General features: G+C 40.3%; 1 protein-coding gene across 10 annotated transcripts in view; it reads right to left on the bottom strand.

Moving 5' to 3' along the window:
• SHROOM2 (shroom family member 2) overlaps positions 1-25,892 on the bottom strand; it is a 186,727-nt gene that overhangs the window by 46,026 nt on the left and 114,809 nt on the right. For 4 of the 10 annotated variants that reach the window (XM_048860485.2, XM_048860504.2, XM_048860494.2 and 1 more), the window contains 4 exons: positions 25,129-25,233; positions 22,454-22,585; positions 12,541-15,181; positions 9,994-10,094 (listed from right to left, as the gene is read on the bottom strand). The exons of 1 other annotated variant lie outside the window; for it this stretch is intronic. In XM_048860485.2, the coding sequence (XP_048716442.1) occupies positions 9,994-10,094; positions 12,541-15,181; positions 22,454-22,585; positions 25,129-25,233 (2,979 nt within the window). Of the gene's footprint in view, positions 1-3,162; positions 3,431-3,807; positions 4,007-9,993; positions 10,095-12,540; positions 15,182-22,453; positions 22,586-25,128; positions 25,234-25,892 lie in introns of those variants that run through there. 5 more of the 10 variants (XM_075131206.1, XM_048860515.2, XM_075131216.1 and 2 more) reach the window with 3 other exon arrangements.

Genomic DNA, 25,892 nt, shown 5'->3' with positions numbered 1-25,892 from the left:
AACCTCTAGGGCCTCCACACTTTAGAGGAACATGAAATTTGGCAGGGATGTTGCTCTGGTGTCAGGGCTGTGCTTTTTACTGACCCTATGAAAATTCATCCAGGTTTGGCAGATTTATTAGCCTCTGAATATCTCCGTTCACACACGTTCAGCAGAGACTTGTTAGTATTTGGCAGCTAAATTCTCTAAAGATTCTGTCTGCACTGAGCATGCTCTATCTCAGGGAATCAAGGGCAGAGCAGGACTTACTACTTTTTCCACAGGACCCAGCCAGCATCTGTGTGCTTCAGAGACATTAACTATTTTATTTATCTTCACAACATCCTCGTGAGCTACGGTAGAATTACTATTCCCAATTTTACAGATGGCAAACTAAGGCACAGAAACATCAACATCCCAAGAGTACACTAATTTTAGGTGCCCAATCTAAGATGCTTATGGCCTGATTTTTCTGAAAACGTAGCATCTTATATCCCTATTTGTTCAGAACAGCTCCCACAGACTTCAGTGAGTGCTCAGCACTTCTGCAAATTAGACTCCAGGGGTGTCAAATTGAGTACCCAGAAAATGAGGAAGACACAGCCACCTTTGAAAAGATGGGTTTAAGTGACCTGCCCAGCATCACATAGGAACGCTGTGGCAGAGACAGGGATTGAATCCAATTCTCCAGGGTGGCACTCAACTGCCAAAATCTCAATCCTCCTACAATCCCTGCACACTCCTTTAATGTCTGAAACAAATGAGGTAGGGTCCTACAGACAATAGTCTCCTTTACTACACAACCCTGATTCATCCCCAGAACATATCCCTCCTGTGCATAAAACAAGACAGGGATCCCGAGGGGAAAAAACAGTACTCCGCTAGGTAATTCAAGACCATTATCATAATTAGGTTTGTCAGAATTAAATTTTTAGGTACTTTTGACAGACAATATCAATGATTATTTTTAAACTTTTTTTTCAGTTTTTATCAATTTAAATTTTCATGGTTGCAGGAAGTTACGGGGGAGATAGATAATTATTTAATAACAAGGATCAGGGGGTAGCCGTATCAGTCTGTATCCACAAAAACAACAAAGACTCCGGTAGCACCTTAAAGACTAACAGATTTATTTGGGCATGAGCTTTCGTGGGCTAGAACCCACTTCATCGGATGTATCCAAAAGCTCATGCCCAAATGAATCTGTTAGTCTTTAAGGTGCCACCGGAGTCCTTGTTGTTTTTATTTAATAACAGTAGATGCTGAGATTCAAAAAGTTAAAACTTTGCAACCCTTAAAACATAAATTGCCATCATCCCATGGCAAAATAGATTATGTAAATATTCTTAAATCAAACTATAGTTCTCAAGCATTTTTCTTACTTCGCTTATCTGTGAATTTGTATTTTCATCAATAGAAATATATTTTTGTTGGTTTGTGTGTACATGGTGAAGTTAACATTTATTGACATTTGACAATAAAAATAAAATCCTTCCAAGCCTACTCATACTGCAGACATACACTGTGTGTGGGGGAGAATGGGAGAACCTTAATTCTGGCATTTCCCAACTTCTGGGTGCTTGAGTTTGCAACCTTAACATTCTTTTGATGTCATTATTTAACCACCACGATGATGATTGCCTCATGATGATTATTTGAGGAGGCAGGTTTTGATACAAAGCACATTTAATTGCTGTTGAAGCAACAGAGCTGTTCATTGCCTTAATAATGCGGGCCTGAAGTCATGGACGGCAACGTCCAACACAGGCTACTGAAACAAGTGGTCTTAAAGACTCACTTAAGCTACTGACAAACCAAATGTTAAAAAGGAAGAGCACAAGAAGAACTATTATTTTGAAGAGAAAAAACCCTGTTCTCAATAAGCCACAGCCACAGAATAGGGGGACACACAAAACAACCAGGATACTACCAGAAATACAAGAGCAGCGTATTGTTGTTACACTATAACCCATATCCCATCTAAGGTATCTTGTGTTTTCCACAGCCAAGCCAAACGTCCATTAGCTAGTGTATTACTAAAGAGCTAAGAGGCAGATAATGTTATCTGTGCAGGCAATCAAAATGGATCCCACAGCAATTCTGTATTTCATGCGACAGAAAAATGTCACTCCACGCTTCACAATCCTTACATAATCATTACTGTTTATCAGTATGATATATGGGAATGATTATTTCTAGTCAGCCTGCTTCATTAGAATCTCTCATCTGTGCCCCACTTACATACCAAAGTGAATGAAAATTGTTTCTGACCCCATATATTTTTATTTTAACAAATGTCACCTCTCTGCACACAGAAATAAGAGCATAGATTTCTTTCCAACAGATCCAATCTCATTCTGCAAGAAGCAATTGAACATATGTTGGCAGATAAGAATATAGGCCAGTCAATCATGGTCAACTGTAAACAGAACAAAGCACATTTCTAAAGAAAAATCAAATTTGATTATAATTACATTTCTAGTAATACCAAGGGAGTGGGAGAGACACTAGGCTCCTTTCCTTTATTAGGAAAAAAAAAATCCCTCCCTCCTTCCTACTATTATGCACATTAAATCAATAATAAAATAAATGTTTATGGCCAATCTTTTGCTTGCTTTTTCAATTTCACATCTTTCTTCATATACAGTCAGCGGCATGCATCGATTCAAAATGACTACCTCCCACAGGAGTAAGCCAGTTAATATGTACTGTACTGAATCACTGAATTGAATTTCAGCAGAAAATCCTAACAATGTAAAAACACCCATTGTGTTATATAAATGGCAACCACTGCAGGAACAAAAGAAACATTACTTAACACTGCCTGCAAGGAAATCTCATTCACGGAAAAAAGGCTGGATACAAAATCACTTGGAATCTGTCCTTTTTAATAAAAGTTATCTGGAAAAAAAATTCTAGAACTAAAAATCAAGGCATAGTAAGTTGAAATGTGCTCAGTTTTTAAATATCAGCAGCTAGGCAGCACTCAGTGTCAGAATAGATTAGACAGAAAAAGGCAACAGAGTTAATTATAAGTAGTTCACCTGAGCTTCTCAAACAAGGACTGAAGTGAACCCCTTGGAGCTCATCTCTAAAGGATTCACAGATACCTGTTTTCATCAATTAGCATACACACCCACGCTGCATTATCATATTTTCACTCAGAGCTGGCTGTTCACTCACCGCTTTCTTCCAATAGTCAACATCCAGTTCCAAGTTCCAAGCTCATACCTGCTGATTTGGAAAGGGTCTTCATCTGAACCTGTGCTCACAATAACAGTTTTGCCAAGAAACCAGAAATATAAAACCTATCTTACAAAATACAGCTGTGAAGAACACTGAGGCTGGAAGTCACGTAGTGAGGATAACAGCACTGCAGACTTCAGCCCAGAAAACAAACATTTTTGAAAGGCACTGCCTTCTAATTCCAGTGTGCATTATGCCAATTGTGAAAACAAAAGCTGCTAAAAACAGCCCGTGCACAAGCACGCACACACCCCCAACCCCCCCCCCCCACACACACACACCATCTAGCTGGAATTTTTTTCCCCTAAACCTCAGGGACTAGAACAAACATACACATTTAAAAAAAAAAGACAAAAAAAAAGACAATTCTATATCATGCACTGCCTCACTTGTAATTTGTAGCTGTAGCTACTGCAGACAGGGATGGGCAAACACAGCTTGTGGTTAAAGACTTGGAGAACAAAAGAAATACTGTATGAATGACTACTGCAAAGATCAGTTAAGAACCAACAGACGATAACTGAAGTTCATGCACACATTTATTATTCTAGCACTTTAAAACTAAATACAGGGAAACCTTACCAGGATTTATAGACGTTTGCCTCTATTCACTGCATTCATGAGCTTTTGCATCCTTGCAAATACCCCAGCCTGTTTCAAAGACATACAGAACTGATTCTGTCTCAACCTCTGTATCTAATTTACTGTAATACAGAGGATTTTCAAAGCCATGCCTCACAACAGCTGGCTTGTTTTTGCCTGCTTCTATATGACTGACAAGTTCATACAAGCTCTGTCAACTTTAACCTTGATGACTGAAGGCTTGGTTTGTATTATATGTTACATCACCAAAAATGTCTGACTTCAAGAAGAAAAGTTCACAGCCTTTAAAGCTTAATTGTTTTTTGTTTTTGTTAAAAAGGCTTTTAATGTCTCATTTTGTATTTCAATAAAGAAAATTAGATCCTTATTTCAGCAACAATAAGTTTTAAATATTCAGATATAAACTAATTAATTAAATCAATCAATCACATGGCTTACCTTCTCAATCACATTTAAATGACTATGTAAATTAATTAGGCATATAATAATAAGTATCTTCATTAAAAGCCCTTCAGCCTGGAAAAAGTGTGTGTATACATATACTTATAGAAATGATTGTGCATAGATAGAACTAAATGACACACACACACACACGCGCACGCTAAACCTCCTTCACCCCCTAAACTCCTATGACCTGATGATATCATGGCTATCACAAAAGTGAAGCATGAGTTGCCTATAGTGTGGCCAAAAGCATGCATTATATCCTTCCACACAGTTTCTCTGGGTTATGTTTTATATATGTAAAGACTATCACAATATTTTAAAAGGAAAATGCTCTTAATAAAATCACATACCAAATATCCCTGCACTAGCCATTTGATACCCTTACCCGAGCATTCTGATACCTCAGTGACAGGCAACTTAGAAATAGCAGACAGATTAAATGAGAAAAGGAGTACTTGTGGCACCTTAGAGACTAACCAATTTATTTGAGCATGAGCTTTCGTGAGCTACAGCTCACTTCATCGGATGCAGCTCACGAAAGCTCATGCTCAAATAAATTGGTTAGTCTCTAAGGTGCCACAAGTCCTCCTTTTCTTTTTGCGAATACAGACTAACACGGCTGTTACTCTGAAACCTGAGATTAAATGAGAGCTATTCTGCATGTTTATTTTTATAAGATTCTGTTTCTTAAAGAAACAGGAAATAAATCTGAATTTATTGTTGACTTTTATAGCCCCAAAACTTTCAGTTTCAATTCAAGTACACAATGCCCATCATTAGGAGATTTTGACATCAGGCACAAATCACTCAATCCTTACTTATGACAGGTTTCAGAGTAGCAGTCGTGTTAGTCTGTATTCGCAAAAAGACAAGGAGTCCTTGTGGCACCTTAGAGACTAACCAATTTATTTGAGCATAAGCTTTTGTGAGCTACAGCTCACTTCATCGAATGCATCCGATGCTCAAATAAATTGTTCAAATATTATGCTCAAATAAATTGGTTAGTCTCTGAAGTGCCACAAGGACTCCTTGTCTTTTTGCGAATCCTTACGTAGTTTGCATAAAGCAGTTCAATTGGTTAATAGGCTGTAAGAGATCTGGTTGTCTCACAGTCAACATCTGAGATCATGACTGTGATAGATGACTGTTTAAGAGTTTCTTATATCTCAGATTTGCTGGCATAGTAGTCTCTTCTTTCCTCCCCATCACACTGCAGGCTGATATAAACCACAATACATGTTGCTAAGGGCCCACATAATGAAAGTCCGAAACATTCTGTGGCAGGGGTGGCCAAACTTACTGGCCCTCCGAGCTGCATACGACAATCTTCAGAAGTTTGAGAGCTGGGCCACACCTGCCGGGGGCCAGAACTCAGGGCTTCAGCCCCACAGGAGGCGTCTGATGGGGCTCCAGGCTTCAACCCTACTCCTACTGAAGCTCTGAGAACCCCTCTCCCCACTGGGCTGAAGCTCCTACTGCACCAGCCTGTTGCAAGGCAGAGGTCCTGAGTTCCCTCCCTCCCCCGGTCCGGTAGCTGGAAAATGGGGGAGGCCTTGGGGGGGGCTCTGTGAGTTGCACTTTAATGGTAAAAGAGCCACAGTTTGGCGAGCCCTGTTCTATGGGATAGCTCATAGCATGGCAGCATAGTAAGAGTGGATAGCTGAATCTCCTCTTTATTTAGTGTACTCGGAACACATGAACTGCCATACCGGAACAGACAAATAGACCAGCTAGTTTGGTATCCCCTCTTCAGTGGTGTCTTATACCAGATAATTCAGAAGAGAGAACAAATCCCTACAGTGTCCATTTACTTTAACTGGAGCTGGGTCAGGCCTGAAATGCCGATACTATATTTAACACCTCTTAAATGTCAAAAAGCAACCAACAACAAAAAAGTGTAACCTTGATCTAACACTGCCTCAAGTTTTGTAATATGTAGTTTTTTGTAGACAATGTAATAACAAATTGAGGGGCAAATACATGCAAAATGTTCTCAGAATTTAAATAAAAATCTAGGACCATGACCCTCTCACTGGTAGGTGGTAGAATTGTGTCAATTAGAGAATAAACTATTACATGTATGCTTTTCTTTTGATGCAGGCTGAGTTGTGCTGAGGGCACACGCACACACACACCCCAACACACTCACTCTCTCTAGGTCCAATTTTTAAAAGACAACCTTTTTACGTCAGGACTCCGTAGGTACAAGTAACACCCCTTGAATATCAAGGGCTAGGCCTGTTTAAAACATACAGTAACCTCTACGGGGATGTTAAAAGCGTAGCAAGTATTTGCTCACATCAGACTGCGAACAAAGAAGAGGGAGGCCAGTTCTGAAAAAAATAAGACTCTGCATTATGTATACAGACAGCTATGAAACACACACACTACCATTATCTATTGCTTGCTGAATTTTGGAAAGTCATTTCAATGGTAATTTTATATAGGAAACTAATATCCTAAAATAAATATGCACACATTGCATTATCTTTGCTTTGCACGTCAGTAGTATCTAGAGTTGCCACCCGTGAAAGTTTTACCTGGACAGTTGGTTTTTTACTGCAAAGTCCGGTCAAAAAGAGGACCTTGCAACCCTAAATGGCATCCAAACCAGAATTCCAGTTACTGTGGGAAGGCGCTGGATCATTAATCCATGCCAGCCCCTGCTCAGCTGGGGCTGCCTCCTACCTGCAGGCAGGCTCCTTGAGACGATCCAAGTAACAGGGGGAGGAGGGAAGAGAAGCAAGTGACGGGGGCGGGGCCTTGGGGGGAAGAGGCAGACTGGGGGGTCGGTCGGGCCTTGAGGGAAAAGGCAAAGTGGGGGCGGGGCTTTGGGGGGAAGGCAGAGCAGGAGTGGGGCATTGAGGGGGATGGGAGGAGCAGACGGTAGGGCCTTGAGGTTCGGTTACCAGCTATTAGAAAGTGGCAACCCTACTAGTTTCATTTCAAATATGTTTCAGTCCTAGAAGTTCAGAACTGGTTTTGGAATTCTGACAATTCTTGGAATTGTACCCAATGTGTGTGGGAGTGGGAGTTTGAATGTTTGCAATTCATAGCAGTAGTGCTACTTGAATGAGTAGTTGTAAGTATATCTAGAAGTGCTCAATTGCTCGCTGTTCCCATAAACATAAAACAGAGCACTGAATACTAGAATTCAGACACTTTCTAGTTTTTCCAGAGATGGTACTAAGCAACTTAACTAAGTATAACAATTCATTATAGCCCAAATAAAAAATGAAGCCAAACCCATAAAGTGGTTGAAAGTTTCTTCGTGGATTATAAACATCTTCATGCAAACAACATAAAATAATTGTTTCCATTCTGGGCTAAAAATGCACAATACATAATAAAACGGACAAAGGAAAAACACGCAAACTGACTGACTAGTCAGCCATCCAAGCCCTGTAATTTCACTTTAAAGATTATGGGGGGAAAATGTATAATCTGTTATTATAATACTTCATTACTTTTCATGTAAGATTCAATACGAGAGATTAGATTCACAAATAATTCAGCATTCATGACAATATACACAGTATCTGTAATAAGCACAAAATATACACAAAATTATTTTAAACAGCAAATCACTTATTACTCACAAAATAATCAAGGGAGTCTCAAATAACTGGCTATAATTTTTCTGTCACAGAATGTAGACTGCAACCTACAGAATATTTCAGCCCCATACATTAATCTCATGAAATTACTTTTTGGCAGAAAACTCAGGTCATCAGAGGTTTAAGCCATTTAAAGATTTAGGGTTTGATCCTGCAGCTATGAATCCAATGGCAAAGATTCCCATTTGGTGTGGATGATGCAGGATCAGGCTCATAAGTAGTGTAATTTTATATAAGTAGCAAAAAAAAAAATGATTAAACATGCCAGCAAGCAAATATTTTCTCCATGGGCTACTTGGTTAATGTTCTAAAACTAAGTACAGATTAGCCAGATTAAACAAATTATTATTTACAAATTGCTAGTTTTGGAAAAAGTATTAAATCAAATTTCTTTAGAGCAACTCCACAGAACATAGGTTTAATTGAGATTACGATGAATGAGACAAGTTCCCTTACCACTTAGGCCTTTCACTATAGTAGTGACATTTTAAAAAATTTTTTTTATAGTTTCTGCATAATAACCATTCATTATCATTCAGAGACCATAAATGGCATGAAAATTAAACAGTCTATAAAAGACATATATGCCCTCTACATAGTTTAAATGGCTTTGGCTTCAGACAAAGAGCTGAGGGAAAGACCATGAAAGAGACCACTTTCCTAAACCTTTTCCTACAATGTGGTGCAATGGTCAAATAATTGAGCTGCAACAGCATGTGAAAACAGTGTACTGCTTTAAAACAAAGAAGTTATTACAGCTGGTGCCCAGTCATGTGATTTACATGGATTCTATGTTATAAAACGAGGATTGTGTTACACAGACACTGTTAAAATGCTGGCGTAGGTGTATTATTCAGATGCTTTTGTTACTAGAGTTCCACAATGCTAGATGGAAAACATCTTAGTTATATAGAGATGCTGTCTGCCTACACAGTCATCTCTAGCCCAGGCTCATGCTCTCTCTCTCTCTCTCTCCCTCCCTCTCTCTCACACACACACATTCCATTTTAAAAGCTACTGCACAGTAAATACAAAGAGCTACTCAGAATCAAAACAACAGAGCAGATCACTTAAACCAACAGAACCATCAATCTTCATAATATAAAGTTTATAAGGTGGGAAAATAATGAACACATATTATACATTGTACAAATCAGTTGCTGATCATATGGGAGATGCATAGCTATACTCATATTGTATGTGCATTTGCTATATTAAGAAATTATCTCCCATTGAGACATTCTACCACTTAAAGATTCTAAGTACTTATAATGAGGAAAATCAGTGGAGACTTTTTTTTAAAAAAAAACCTTCCATATATGCTTTTGTTCTTAATTTACAGTTAAAAAACAGGATACAAAAGCTGTTGTTGACTAAATTATTTTAGACACAGTATGTTCTTGTCTGAAATTTGGTTGCCAAGTGCAATTTAGCAGCTGTAGTTTCAATTATTTATCGCAATAGCACCCAGAGGCCCCAAATCAGGATCAGGTCCCAACTGTGCTAGGGATTCAAGGGTTTTAATTACACTGTGTCAAAACAGATTATTTAAGATAGATGGAAAGCCGCTTGGAAGAATTATACCGTTTTTCTCCTATTAATTCACTTAACAATTAAAAGTGGTGAGTGGAAAATCACATTCGAGAGCCCTTTATCGGTTTTCCATTCAGTAATTTTATCTTTACAGAAAACTGACTTACTATATTACTATATTCCAGCAATCTACAGTAGTTGCCACGTGTATCCCTGACACACTCCTTTAGGAAAATCAAACACTTTCTTTTCTTTAAAAGCATTTAATTGATCAATATTAAGATTGGATCTCTTTCTACACCCTCATAATAAGACTTTGCTGGGACTGAAGAAAATACAATAAATTGGACAGTACGTAATTTCTTTAGAAGATCTACCTCACAGTCAGAAATCTTAGCTCCAAGAACTGTTATATCGTACATGAGGGGGAAAAAAAAAGACATAGCACAATGTTCAACATGAGTTTACCTCAACTTCTATTTTGGGTAGCAAAAGACCAGCTCATTCGCATATCGTAGTCCTCATATAAAACTTTCAGCCTTGGAGACAGAAAAAAAAGCGTACCCACCTTAGAGTGCAATTCTGCTCATCGGTGTTAGTTTTGGAGGAAATACATTCCCCATCTTCCCCTGAATCCTCGGTTTGCCTCCTTACTTCAACTGTGACTTTCTGCAAAGGGTTTATAACATAGTAAGACACCAAGTCATCAAGTTTCAGTCTCCTGAAAATATATTATGGAACCTCTTATTTGTGGGTTCGCTCTGCTTGAACATACATAAAGTCAATAATGTAACATGTCTTATGGTGGTTTGGCTTCAAGGGTTGTATGGTATGCCACGTGACATCTTCTGTGGCACTACGAACCTCGCTGTGCTCATGTTACTAATTTATCTCACTGGTCTAGAAGGAAACACTTAAATATAATATTTATAAACCTTAGCAACTTCTATTTGCCAAAACCAAAGTATTGTAAAAAAACTTAACGTAGCCTTGTTAGCATTTGAATACAGGCAAGCATTTGAGGACTTCTGAACTTCTTTCTGTGTGTTTCTGTTTCTCAACAAAACACTTAACATTGACCTTCCAGAATTTTATTACCTCAGTATCTTCAAACAACCACACCCAAAGTCTAACACTGTATTAGAAACACTGAACTCATGGGAAATACAGTTGCACTGGGTACTCAAACCAACTAAATTATACATGTGAAGTATGTAAAATACCTTTAATTTTTTTTAAATCTAATAGATTTTGTTATATACATCTACAGTGCACCCAGCACTGTATTGTCCAAGTGATTAAACAGTGGGTTTTGGGTTGTTTTTTTTTTTTTGTTGGTGGGGCTGGGGATGGGCATTAGGTTTGTTTTGCTTTGTGCCATTCCAAGTAGCCTCCGCTGAACTTGATACTAACAAAATCAATGCATGTATGGTATATATTACAGGACAATTTTTATTGCTGGATGGGCAATAAAAGAGGAATAATTCAGCAATTCCTGCCTCTTCAGAATAAAATTTCTGCTTTTGAAAAACAGTCACTTGTAAGTGACAGCCCAGAAGATTATTTATACAAGTAACTCCTCCCCCCGTCATTCCAAAAGTCCTAGTGAAGACTTTTGTTTAAATTAAACCAAACTATAGATCAGGTGAGTTTTTTCTAAGGGATCTCTCATCTTGTATGAAACTACTTTTAAATTTTGACTCCTGGATTTTTCTTTTTTTAAAACGGGGCAAAGGGAGTTGAAGCGCAGGAAATGAGAGAAAAAGGGAAAAGGTGGAGGAATATTATAAATATGGGATACCCTGTTTTATTTTTAACTCGAGCCCAATATTTTGTATTTGCAGGGGAGGCAGTTCAGCTCAAATTGACGATACCCTCCCCCTGACTAGGATCCCTTACACATGAGGCAATCTTACGGCAGCTTTAATATGCCTTTAAAATAACTATACAAGAATGACTATTAAGCTTACACTCACACTGCACAGTTAAAAATTAACTTGCTTTTTGCTTGTGAGCTGAGCAGACTTTCGGCATCTCTCTGAGGATCAGATTTCTTTTAATCACTCATGCAAAACAGAAGGGCCACCTATTTTTTCTTTAAGTCGTATTAACCTTTATTACATCCTTGGATTTTCAAACATAACCATTAAGGTGAGACAGCGAGTGCTTCAGTATCTGGTTAATGGACCAAGAGAGTTTAAGAGAAAGAGGAGAACTAGTAGCTCACCAATCAAGTCACTTTCCTGGGGGGTGATTGCATACTGTTCCTCCTTGCAGTGCCTTTTCCATCTTAGAGTTCTAAGGGGCCAGAAGACATCTGAACTGGGGAAGGGGGCTAGGAAAGCAGAGCAACTGTGTCATGTTGGGTGAGGGTTTATTGCCATCAGCCTCCCCTTACCCCTATTGTAAAGTATGAGATACAGTTAGGCTCGGCAGAATTCAATTCTTTAAATAATTTTGATAGATAATATTGATGTTTATTTTTAACCATTTTATTTTCTATTTTTATCTATTTAAATTTTAATAGTTGAAGGAAATTATGGGGGTGTCAAGCAATAATTGGGATCAAATAATTATTATTTAAGGATAATAGATGTTGAGATTCAAAAAGCGAAAGGTTTTTAACCATTAGAACACAAATTGTCAACATCAAATGTCAAAATATACAAAACAAATAACTTTAAATCAAAGTTCTCAAGCAGCATTTTTCTTACTTTGCCTATTAAATTTCCATGGTCATTGATGGAAATATCCTTTTTGTTGGTTTATGTGTATCTGGTGAAATTGACGTTTACATATATTTACTGATAAAAATCGAATCCGTCCGCCAATATATTCTAACATCACAATCAAACGAACCAGTTTATTTTCTCTTCAATCATGCCAGTGACAACACAAAAGTGACTGAACTGTTTAGCTCAGTGTACTTTGTTCCATGCTGAACTACTAATGCTACACTCATGTAAAGCCTTTTTGTGTGAGCTACCTGTAATAATACAATTAACAATACTTTGCTTGTGTTCTTTGACCATACTTGAACACTTACACACACAATTTATTTTTCTTTCCCCTCTGTCACATTCTAAGGTAAGAGGAGATTAAGAAAGCCCCATACCTGTTTGTAGAAATCAGTAGAAGGAGACGACCTGGATCTCTCATGTGTGTATTGGGGTTTCTCATGCTGCTCATGGCTTGCATCAAGGATGTTATCAGCTGAATGGTACTTTCCTGAACTCCTTGGCTCTAGAGGTGTCCTCTGCTCTTTCCAGGATGCCTGATATTCTGCAAACGTTCCCAACCTCTGAGACTGTTCAGTTTTCACCACTTTGTCAGCAGACTTGTGAGTAAGGTAATGGACATTATCTTTTTCAGGTTGTGTACTTTCAATTCCAAAAGAGGCTGCCCGAGCCCTTCTGTCATACCATGACTCCTCACCCTCATGTCCATGAGCTTTTTTATCAGGCCTTTCAGGCAGACTGTAGGGAGTTTGTTTCTGTGCAGACTTACGATATGTGGGCTTACTCGTTTCTTCAAAGAACTTCCACTTATCTGCAAAAGAGCCCAGGGCTTCTTCAGATGTATTTGGACGGCGGTGGAGACGGCAGTCATCTTCTGATACCCCTACTTCATTCATCTTCTCTGGTTCAGAGTAAGACTTCAGTTTTTGTTCTGCTGTGAACCTCTTCCTAGCTCCAATGCGGGAAATATGATGAGTGCCACTCCCTGATGAGTTTGGTTTAGCCTGCATAGCCTCAAGAAAACGTGACATATCTTCAGAAACCCAAGCCAACAAGGAAGAGTTGCAATTATTTGTCTTCCGTTCTGGTGACCTGGGGAGATAATCAGCAGGGCTAGGTTCCAAGTCCCGCCGTTTGAAGGAAGTAGCCCTCAGGACCCTGGCCTGGGCCTCCTTCAAGTGATCCGTGTAGGAGCTGGTAAAAGAGCTCTCTGAAGCTGTGTTTAAGTTCTCCACTGAATCTGGTTTCCAGTTTTCAGTGTCCTCTTCTGTTTCGCTTGACCCCATTAAGGTAGCGGTGCTTTTGCTTTTCTGCAGCTTTGCTCGCCTCATTTGGATCTCGTTTCTCAGGGTTGTTGCAAAGCGATCACTTCTGCGTGCCTGCTTAGCCGTATGAGTATCAAATGGGAGCTGTCTATCCATTCCAGTTTCCAGGCAGTTGTCAGACTGTTTTTTCCCTTCCTGAGCTAAAGAGTGCAAAATTGGGGTCTTCTGAGCAGAAATCTTACTACTCTCTTCTGGTCGCCACCTGATATCTTTCTGGGCAGCTCTGTGTTCACTGATAGGGACACAGCTCTTTGTACACTCCTGCTGATTGTAGCTATTGCCATTTTCCTCGAAACTACCATCAAAGTTTTTCTTTTGGCCAGGTTTTTCAGTGAAACTTGTTTTAGGATCTTCCACTACAGAAGACTTAACATCCCCTCCACTGTCCATTGCATAGTGACCACTCTTCTCACGCTCTTCTAGCAAAGGCTCGACAGGTTGTTGCGGTAAATAGTATTTTGGTTTTTGGACCATCGTGACTATGGCAGGATTTTCATGTGGTCCAGGGGAACCATCAGCGCCTATTCCAGGTTTCCAACATTCATCCTTGAGCTGTAGTGGCCGTGAGCTTCCCTGGGCAGGCTGTTTTGCTGTGACACAATAATAACGACTCTGTCCAGTGTTGTCCACCTTCTGTTCAGCAGCACCGTTATTAGCAGAAGCTTTGAGCATTCTGGCTTGGTTTGGACTATAGCAAAGAAAGTGGTTGGCAGGTAGCTCTTTATTGCCACTGTAAGAGGAAATATGTCGCTGCTCTTTAGGTGAAGTCGAAGCTCTTGCATGGTGAAAGAAAGTGCTTTCATCACTGTACTGGCGCTGGTGGTGGTAACCGTAAGCGGGCTGTGCAAACCGAACATCAGTGCTGGACAAAGAGGACTGCAGTCTGTGAGCATTTCCTGAATTATTATTGTACCTATCACCAGCAGAGGACAAATTGTAGTCCAGACTAACATCAGATTTATAATTGGAATTATTGATCCTCTTTCCGTCTGTGCTCCTGTCACTAGCCCTAACAGGCCTTCTTGGTTGTTCTGCAGTTTCTGAGCTCCAGTCCCTCCTGTGCTGAGATTGGTTCAGAACTGTAAAGTGCTGGGTGCTGGCACCCTCTGAGTACACTGAACCGTGGGCCTTCTCGTGGCCTTTGGTAATAGCAAAGCTGTCACTTCGGAGAGGTGGAGGTGGTGGTGGCGGGGAGGATGATTTTTTATCAGGAACATGCCAGATAGGTCCAAAACTTGATCTTCCAGAGCCAGAGAGCTTGGAATCAGGCTGTTCCTCCAATCTAGGACTCTTGCTAGTCTCATATTGAATGGGAAGTGGCAAGTATCCAGGTTTGTCCTCCAGTCCACTGTTATCATTCACTAACTGGCCAGTCTTGCTGTTTCCGTACTTTGCAGTGTCCCAGTGGCCTACTTTATACAGCATGTTGTCCGTTGAAGCAGCATCCACGTTGGACAGAGTGTGATCAGGGGTACTCGAACTAGTGGAGAAAGAGCCATAGGCAGAATCCCGCTTGCTTTGGCTCCCTACATGATCAATGCTATTGTTGGACTTTGCAGAGGAAAGCCTTCCACACTGGGATGTTTGGAGAGTGTGGTCCCAACTGTCCATACTTCCCAGGGAACTGAATCGCTCAGACGTGCGATGCAGATTTGACTGATCCCATGAGTTTGACAGGTCATGAGAGGGGGAGCTATAACAGAAGAACACACAATACCATCAGCAGTAAGTCAATATGACTACAACAATGAAGCTGATTTTACATGGGGGTTTGGTACTATCCATATACACAGCAATTATCAGAGAGAGACATGAGCACACGTCTTCTAGCGGTTTGAGCAGGCGGAATCAAGGCTTCATCCTTCCTCCACCATTAACATAGTGACTGAACTTCAGCAGCTGCGTCTCAAGTTTATCTTATAGATTCATAGATATTTAGGCCAGAAGGGACCATTATGATCATCTAGTCTGACCTCCTGCACAATGCAGGCCACAGAACTTCACCCACCACTCCTAAAAAAGACCTCACATCTATATCTGTGCTATTGAAGTCCCCAAATTGTAGTTTGAAGACCTCAAGGAGCAGAGAATCCTCCAGCAAGTGACCCGTGCCCCATGCTACAGAGGAAGGCGAAAAACCTCCAGGGCCTTCCAATCTGCCCTGGAGGAAAATTCCTTCCCGACCCCAAATATGGCGATCAGCTAAACCCTGAGCATATGGGCAAGATTCATCAGCCAGATACTACAGAAAATTCCTTCCCGGGTAACTTGGATCTTACCCCATCTAAAAACCCATCACAGGCCATTGGGCCTATTTACCATGAATATTTAATTACCAAAACCATGTTATCCCATCATACCATCTCCTCCATAAACTTATCGAGTTTAATCTTAAAGCAAGATAGATCTTTTGTCCCCACTACTTCCCTCGGAAGGCTATTCCAAAACTTCACTCCTCTGATGGTTAGAAACCTTCGTCTAATTTCTAATCTAAATTTCCTAGTGGCCAGTTTATATCCATTTGTTCTTGTGTCCACATTGGTACTGAGTTTAAATAATTCCTCTCCCTCTCTGGTATTTATCCCTCTGATATATTTATAGAGAGCAATCATATCTCCCCTCAACCTTCTTTTAGTTAGGCTAAACAAGCCAAGCTCCCTGAGTCTCCTTTCATAAGACAAGTTTTCCATTCCTCGGATCATCCTAGTAGCCCTTCTCTGTACCTGTTCCAGTTTGAATTCATCCTTCTTAAACATGGGAGACCAGAACTGCACTCAGTATTCCAGGTGAGGTCTCACCAGTGCCTTATATAATGGTACTAAAACCTCCTTATCCCTACTGGAAATACCTCTCCTGATGCATCCCAAGATGACATTAGCTTTTTTCACAGCCATATCACATTGGCAGCTCATAGTCATCCTATGATCAACCAATACTCCAAGGTCCTTTTCCTCCTCCGTTACTTCTAGTTGATGCGTCCCTAGCTTATAACTAAAATTCTTGTTATTAATCCCTAAATGCATGACCTTACACTTCTCACTATTAAATTTCATCCTATTCCTATTACTCCAGTTTACAAGGTCATCCAGATCCTCCTGTAGGGTATCCCTGTCCTTCTCTAAATTAGCAATACCTCCCAGCTTTGTATCATCTGCAAACTTTATTAGCACATTCCCACTTTTTGTGCCCAGGTCAGTAATAAAAAGATTAAATAAGATTGGTCCCAAAACCGATCCTTGAGGAACTCCACTGGTAACCTCCCTCCAACTTGACAGTTCACCTTTCAGTAGGACCCGTTGTAGTCTCCCCTTTAACCAATTCCCTATCCACCTTTCAATTTTCCTGCACAACAGGAATAAGGAAGTGTAAGTAAGCCTACTTCTCCTGGAATCACCCCTTCTCCTTGTGTAAGATCATGTTGACATTCAAAGAAAAGTCTGATCTCCCTCCCTTCATCCCCATCTCCTAATACCAAATCCAAAGTTTCCAATTTACTTTCTATCTCCAATACCACCACCAATCCCATTCCCTCCCTACTAAACTCTTGCCCTCTCCTTCTTTCTTACCCTTGCCCGTTTCCTTTACAAAACCTCGCCCTTAATCCCACCTGCTTCTCCAAACACTGCCCCACCCTTCACTTCCAAACCACAATGTGCTGCTTGCAACCACGGCCACAAATCCCTCTATTACGGCTCTCACCCTGTGTGTGCTCTCTCCCTTTCACCATTAAGGTTTCAGCTACCATCACTTGCTAATAACTTACTAATCTATCACACCACTTCACTCCCTCCATCCCATCCTGCAACTCAGCACAGCTCCGCAACATCTCTTCCCAGGAGCTCTGGTATCAACTTCTGCTTAACATGGCCAACACTCAACTCCTGGCCTTTCCTCCCTCAGAAATTCTCCCCACTCCTTGTCACTAGTAACACAACCACCATCCTCCCAGTCACTCAGGCCTTCAGCACTACCCTCTCTCTCTTGCTCATTTAGACTGCCCCCAAATTTTGCTGCTTCTTCCTTTATAACATTGCATTTTGCCCATAGCTAGCCTGGCTACTGTTATTGCCTCTTCTCTGGCTGCCTGACACCCACCTCTGGTCCATACAAAACACAGCAATTAAGGCCATCATCCTTGCCCACTGCTCTAACCACATCACTCCCTCTTTGACCCCTGATATTAGCTCTCCCTGCTTCCTCACACTAAATTCAAGCTTTTTCCATGGCATTCAAGGCCCTTCACAACTTTGCCCATCCCTATCTTTCCACTCACCATTTATCACACTGCTTCCCACGCCTCTACCACTCAGCCAACAAGGCTGGCATCATTGACACAGTTGGGCCAATCTTTGTGCCTTCTTCCACATGGGTCACCCCCTCTGAATTAATCAGTAAGGCCATTACCCTGTCCTCTTTTAAACTGCTTCCCAACACAAGCTTCTGCCACAATATTGAGAAGAAATAAGCCAATCTAGGATGGCTGTTTTGAGGATCAGGTAAGGATAACTGACAGTTAAGCCATGCTAACTTTTTAAATAGCAAATTTTAATTTATATAAACAAACTGTATATATTTGATCGTATCCATCTCTCCCATTGTGACCCATTGATCACTTTTCTTGAGATTGTCAGGAACTACATATATGTATTGTGATGGGGCAAGGCCAGATGGCTATAGAAAAGTAGTGGGAGATAGATATATTAAATCCGGGCTAAACAAATCCCTGGTACCAGGATAAGTGAAATGGCAGGTGCTCCAGGTCAATTAAGACACCTGGGGCCAATTAGAACTTTCCAGAAGGCAGGGAGAATGCTAGGTTGATTGGGACACCTGAAGCCAATCAGGGGCTGGCTGAAACTGGTTTAAAAGCCTCCCCGTTAGTCAGGTGGGTGTGCATGTCAGGAGCTGTGGGAGGAAGTTGCACTGTTGGAGAGGCTGAGTAGTACACACCATATCAGGCACAAGGAAGGAGGCCCTGAAGTAAGGGTGAAGTGGAGCTTGAGGAAGTGAGGGCTGCTGTGGGGGAAGTAGCCCAGGGAATTGTACATGTCATGTTTCTAAAAGGTCAGCTACCATAGCAGATACTATTAGCGTCCCTGGGCTGGAGCCCGGAGTAGAGGGTGGGCCTGGGCTCTCCCCCCACCCCACCTGTGTCCCCTGATTAATCACTGGGACTGGGAGAAAACAAAGACTTTGCAAGGAAGGATAACTTCTCCTCACCTCCCTTGCTGGCTTATGATGAAAATGGCTCAGTAGACTGTGACGCTTGTCTCCAGAGAAAGAAGGGTTATGTGGAGGGTCACAGTGAGACTCTGAGGCTAGTGAAATCCGCCAGGAAATGCGGGATCCATGGAGGCAAGGACAGAGCTCTATCACAGTATGTACAAGACCCAGCACAGTGGAGCCCCAATCCTGGTTGGATGCTATTGTAATACAAATATTAAATAATAGCAACTGTGGTAGAAAATTGGTCTGAAATCAACAAGATGAAATTCAATAAAGACAAGCACAAAGTATTATTCTTAGGAAAGAAAAATCAAATGTAGAGCTACAAAACAGGGAATAACTGGCTAGGTAGTAAAACTGTTCAAAAGGATCTGGGGGTTACAGATCCTAACAGATCATAAACTGAATATGAGTCAACAATGTGATTCAGGTATGAAAAAGGCTAATATCACTCTGGGGTGTATTAACAGAAATGTCATATGTACGAGACATGAGGTAACTGTCCTGCTCGACTCAGCACTGGTGAGGTGTCAGCTGAAGTACTGTGTCAAATTCTGGGTGCCACACTTTAGGAAAGATGTGAACAAACTGGAGAGATTCCAGAAGAGAGTAACAGAAATGACAAAAGTTTTAGAAAACCTGACCTATAAGGAAAGGATTAAAAAACTGGGCATGTTTAGTTGTGAGGAAAGAAGACTGAGGGGGGGACCTGATAACAGTCTTCATATATGTTAAGGGCTGTTGTAAAGAGGACAGTGATCAATTGTTCTCCATGTCCACTGAAGGTAGGATAAGAAGTAATGGGTAAGGGAGATTTAGCTTAGGTATTGGGAAAAACCTTCCCAACTATAAGGATAGTTAAACTCTGTAATGGGCTTCTAAGCGAGGTTGTGGAATCCCCATCATTGGAGGTTTTTAAGAACAGGTTGCACAAACACTGGTCAAGGATGATCTAGGGCTGGACTTGATGACCTTTCAAGGTCCCTTCAAGCCCTACATTTCTATGGTTCTATGTATTATGAAGCTTATCAAGCACGTTGAGATTCTTGGATGAAAGGTACTACAGCAGTTCAGAAGGGAGAGCAATTATACCTACACACCTATATAGCAGAGTGAAATTAACCAGACTCCAGCCAAATTCAGCAGTGCTCCTCAGAATCCCATGAGCAGCAGAGAAACTGTCAAAAACCATGCCAAATTTGTAGAAATGCTTAGGAAAGCTAAGAGCAGCAGCAAAGGCAGGCACTTAAGTTATATACAGAGTAGGATGACCTAAGAAATGGAGAATAGGATAAAGTAGCAGAGGCCACTATCTTCCCTGCCTCTTCTCACAAGGCGGGAGAGTAGAGGAGGTATCCAGTAGTGGAGATCCAGCCTACTTTTCAACAACAATAAAGCTGTGGATGAGGAGCAGAAGACCACCCCACCTCTTGAAGAAGCTGAGCAGCATGAGGGAAGGGGAGAGAAAGAAGGCTCCTTTTTCCTTCCAGTATCTAGAGAGGCAGAGCATCAAACTTATCAGACAATGCTAGTCAAAGACTGGTACAAAAGAAACTGATTTCTCACACAGGCACTGCACCGTGGTAGAAATTCCAGCATTGTTCCACTTCTCTATAACTACTATATAAAGTGTCCATCAAACTTTCTGTAACACACACACACAGTGGAAGCTAATAATGAAATTATATATAAGCTTAATAGTCATTCTTGTATAGTTTAGATACGACAGAATTCCTTTCTCTGTCAAGAAGTTGAAATGAAAATGAAACCCCTTTCTAGCACGGCAGTCTACATAGCAGTTGCTACAATGGCAAAAGAAAAATTGCCTTTGAACTTTTTTCATTTCAGTCAATATGGTCAGAGGCATAAAATTAAGACACAGTGTTTAATTATACAACCAGGATGATGAGGACGCAAACAGCTTATGTAAAACACACAAAGATATAAACTATATTGCTTTTTCTTTGCAAAATATATTTGTAATGATAGGGCACACTAACATATGGCTTTATATGGTGACTTTCATATTCTAAGTGTTCAAAACATTTAACAAATTAATTAGAGAGATCTTGATAGTAGTACATTAGGCAAATATGTTTCACACAGAAAGTGCCTTGGACATTAGAACCTTTTTAATTGTTAAGGAATGTATGGCAGGACATTGGGGCTGGTGCTGGTTTTTATTTGTTCAGTGATAACAGCATGCTTGGCTTGATCAAAATGAAGAAGAGACACTATCCCTCTCAATCCTAATTTACAATTCATGGGTCTAATCTGAATCCACTACCTTCAGTTGTGAACTATAAGTACTCAGCATCCCTCCAGATCAGGCTGTAAATAATTATTCTCTACTCTGACAAACAGAACTTTAAGTTTCATCTAGGTAGCCAACAGAGATGAGCAGACAGCATATCAATGTAACATCTCTGTCAAAATATGTAGTAATGACTTCTAGTCTAAAGTGCTATACAGCTAACATCACAATTCAGAAGTAAAGCTGTAAGAATTTCTGGATTTTTGTCTGGCTGCATGTGGTCTACTGTGCTCTTCAGCAATGTAAGTGGAATACTGTCCATGTGCTATTTAAATACACAGTATAATACCAGGTAAGCTGAGAGGAAGCACTCAAGAGGTAGAGAAATAGAACGTATAAAAGCCCTCTCGCAATAAAATGTTACAATGTGAAGATGTGGGGGGAGGATCAAAATGTGTGGGATTTTCTTTAAATAAAAATTAGTATTTGTATTATTCTTTAAGGGCTGAATGCAAACTATTTTTTAAAAAATAGCAGGGAACTTTTTAAAAGATCTAATTAGTTATAGCTTCATAAAACGAAATCCTAAAGTAAGGGGGGGGGAGCTATGATGGAGAATCTGCAGCAATAAAATACAGAATCCCAAGACAGATTTGTAATTTAGGAATGAATCTCTCAGTGATTTCCCCTAATTCCTAGCATAACTATGCTCCAAATGGGAGTTAAATTGAGAGGAAAATAACATTTTCATGAGGTTTGTTGGTAATTTATTATAAGGAGGAAACTAATAAGGGCCTGTAATCAGATCCTATCACGCTCTACTAAAAAATGAAAGAAGTTTCACGACCAAAACAAGGATGCCAGGATTTCCATTACAGGGTTGAATGAGACCTAACAAATGTAACTATTTTAACTATAGAAGGAGACAGTCATTGACCTCTCTCTTGCTATAAACAAACACTAAACATGTACCGTAGTGGAGATCAGATTATGGGAAGTAATTTCACTAATGAAACAGCCAATATCTTAATGTCTAAAACAAAAATGCTCTGTGTCCCCCAAGAGAGAGTTTATATTATTTTTCAAAGAATCATGCTTTCTGACAATACCTCTGGTATTTTTCCATTGTACTGAAGATATTAATGCATTTAGTATACCCTTCGACCTGCCCTTACAAAGATTTATGATGCTAAAAAGTGGATGTTGAAAAGAAATGCACAGAAGAAAAATACCTTTCAGCTGCCTTTCATTTACGTACATACATAATTAAATATATTTCTGAATTAAATTAATACTAGCAGCTCTTCACCGACTTGTTGATACATTGGGCAGTCTCAATATTATCTTCATATTTTAAAAACAGATTATGATATAAATGAAATCGAAAGATTCCATCTTCACGGTTTAAAATTATGAACAATATGAGGTACATTATTGTTCTCTTACCGTCAGAACTTGATACGTGCAGCTTAAACAGAAACTCACCTTGCATGATACCGGGAGTGCCAGGAAATGCAGACATTGGTTGAGGAGAGCTGTGACGTGGCTGCCTCAGGCTGATTCTCTGTGAATTTGGTTGCATGCCAGGAGTGGGGCCTGCAGGCTAGATCATTTCTTCTGAAATGAAGGAGTTAGAGCACATACTTTTAATACAGATCTCCTAATAAGGTGACATGCAGTGAAAAACATTGGGCACCAAATCTAATTAACTTGAAACAGACAAAACAGATGCAAAATAAGTTTAAATTACAATGTGCTATGTAATGCTCTACAAGCCAGTTTTGAAAAGATGCCAACTTGCCTTCAAAACACTGAACACGCAGACAATGAAACATTAATTCTATGCAAGATTTGTGGTTGTATTTTTAAGGTAAATAAGTACCTAGAATTTATTCTGACCTTGCACTATTCAAAGGACCAGTGAACTTTATGTTTCATTTTATAACATGGCAACTCTTGAATAAGACTTTGTAAAGTTTGTTGTGTAGGTGTGTATGTGGGGAGGAGAGAGATTAAGAGCTGGAGGAAGGACAAAGCCATAAATAGTTTTATTCAATCCCAGGTTGTAAAGGTGACAGAGGCCTGACTTCTAACACAACCCAGTTCTGCTCTAGCATTCAAATGGCTCAGGGCATCCAAAATAAATTAAAGGTTAAAGCTGTGTATCTAAAGTTAGCACCTAAGTAAAATCACTTACCTTTCAAATATGCTGAAGACCAGCAGTTCCCATAGAAATCAATGGGAACTGTGGGTGTTCTGCCCCTCTGAAAGTCAGATAATTCATGCAGGTGCCTAAATATTGGTTCAGATGCATAACTTTAGTCCAGAACTTTTCACCTAAGTAATTCCAGAGACCCCCTATTTGCCGATCCAAATAGTAAGTCTCAACGTTAGTGCTTTCACCCTACTATAGCTTGACAATTATTTAATAATAAAATAATAATAATATGATTAGTAATAATAATGTAAAAAGTAATGATTAATAATAATAATAATAATAATGATAATAGTAGTAGTAAAGTCCTTGAATGGAAGTGCAAATTATTATTAAGTCTTAAGTAGGTAAAAATTATTGGATAAAATTTTCAAAAATACTTTAGGTGACTCAGAAGCCGGTATACGTTTTTCAAAAATGGCTTAGGCACTTTGAAGCCTAAGCCTCATTGAAAGTCAATGGGACTTTGGAAAACGTTCCCTAGCAAGCATAAGTAACCTATCCAGGTCACAGAGCTGCATCCAGAACCCAGAACTCCTGAGCCCGATCCTTTAACAGACAGACATCTTTTCCTTCCCTTATTCACCCTCTTTCTTTTAACTGGATTATAAAATAGTCACTAGATTTTAAAACAAACTAAGCTAAATATTTAACCTGGCCCCTCTCCCCCAGCACAGAAAAATCCCATTTTTGAGACTATTTGTAGCAACAGGCAACGCGGAAGGTTGTGCCAGGTTCCGGTTAACTGCCTTCCCAGATTCTCCACATACAGTACATAAAGTATTTCCACAAGGCAGCTGTAGTTCTACTGAGAGATCCTGGGGCCACAGAGTACAACAGGGGCTCCTCTAAGATTATGAGAAATCCTAGGCACTTCAGTAGGCTTTTGTGTATGTTTTTGGTACATTTTATTTGCTGCAATGAACAGAAGCAAATTCATTCTAGTCTATTCTCTTTCCATGATGCCAAGTAGAGTTTCACTGTACTCTGTCTCAGAAGCAACATGAAGAAAGTAAGTTAAGTGGAGCTATCACACTGTCATTGCACACAGACTCCAGGAGTGGGACTCAAGTTCTTCACCCCAGGAGCAGAACCTCAGTCCTGTGCAGCGCACCTCAGGACAGATCAGGCATTCTCCTAGAGTAGCAGCTCTCAAACTTTAGCAACCCGAGGACCTCCATTTTGATTTAAATTTTTTCATGGACCCCCAAGCCTCCTTCTCAGCCTCAGGCCCTGGCCCCACTCCACTCCTTCCCCCAAGGCCCCACCCCCATCCCACCTTTTCTTGCTCCTGCCCCATCCCTGTCCCTTTTCTTTCCACCCCCTCCCCTGAGCGCACTCCATCCCTGTTCCTCCCTCTTCCTCCCAGTGCCTCCTGCACGCCACTGAACAGCTATTCCCCAGCATGCAGGACACGCTGGGAGGGAGGTGGAGAGGTTGATCAGCAGGGCCGGCAGCCCTGGACATGATTCCATCTCCTCCCCCTCCCTCCCAGCTCCTCCTGTACACTGGGAAACAGCTGTTCCCCGGTGTGCAGGAGGCGCTGGGAAGAGTTGAGGGAGGGAGGGAGGAGTTTTTTATTTAGCAGCAGCCAGGAGTTTTTTATTTCCTCAATTTATTCCAGTGCTGTTGATATTGAAGAAGTAAACTACAGTTGTCTTTTAGGTAAATTCATGACACCATACCTTTAGTGCTTCAGTTCATCAATGCAACAAAGAAGTTAAAGTCTCCATATTACGAGAAAATGACGTTTTTAAACACACATGACAAGTGAAACAGAAGACTAGAAAACTACCACATCACAGGTAACATTTGGTGTATGAGGAAATGGAAGTGGGAGGAGAGGACTTTCACACTGGTTTCCTCTAGGTTTGGCAAAAGGAATGAGAGATTCTGCCAAGGAGAAGGAATGGGAATGATGCACTTTGTAATACCAGTACTGTACCTCATGGAACTTCTCAAGATCTTCGTAAGATAGCTCCTCGCCACATGAACGTCATTTTCAGATGGCATTTTCTGTGCTACAATATCCACCATCACTTTCATCTTCCTGAGCAGCCAAGCAAGGAGAGGAACAGACTGGACTGAGTTGTGATATGAGGCAAACTGAGTGGAGGAGAACTTTAGGCTTTTGTTTTGCATCTTTTATTGGTGTGCGTACATGTGTTTTGCAAAAGATTTTTTTAGCCATAGACTTGTAATTAAGTGAATTACCATATAAATAAAACAGACTAAGTGCATTATAATGGGTTATTTTGGGGGATAGAATCTTATTGTATACTTTCACAAAAAGCATGACTAGGAATCAATATATTACAAGTAGCCAAACACCAACACTTCTTCATTATTATACCTTTCACTGTTAAGTTGTCTTATATTTACCACTTCCTATATTCCAAAAAAGTTCTCTATAAAAGACACAACGTAATATGAAATTAATTCTAAAACTCTCAGTGCAAATAGGTAAGATAACTGGAAAGAAAAAGGAAGATATTAAAAATCACATTAAAAAGATGGAAAATTTTGCAGGCAACTAAAGCTGTTGGAAACACACCAGCTAGTACAATGCGGCTGTGTTAACTCTGAGTGACAGAATGAGAGCACCTAAACCTACAATCCAGGAAACCTCTCCAGAGTTAATGGAAGCATTAATAAAAGCATTTCACTGAGTCTCTTCCTAACAGCACTTTAAAAAGAAAGCTGTTGCTT

Source organism: Caretta caretta, chromosome 1, assembly GCF_965140235.1.
Source record: "Caretta caretta isolate rCarCar2 chromosome 1, rCarCar1.hap1, whole genome shotgun sequence".
Classification (NCBI taxonomy): domain Eukaryota; kingdom Metazoa; phylum Chordata; order Testudines; family Cheloniidae; genus Caretta; species Caretta caretta.
This window is presented reverse-complemented; position numbering and strand designations above follow the sequence as displayed.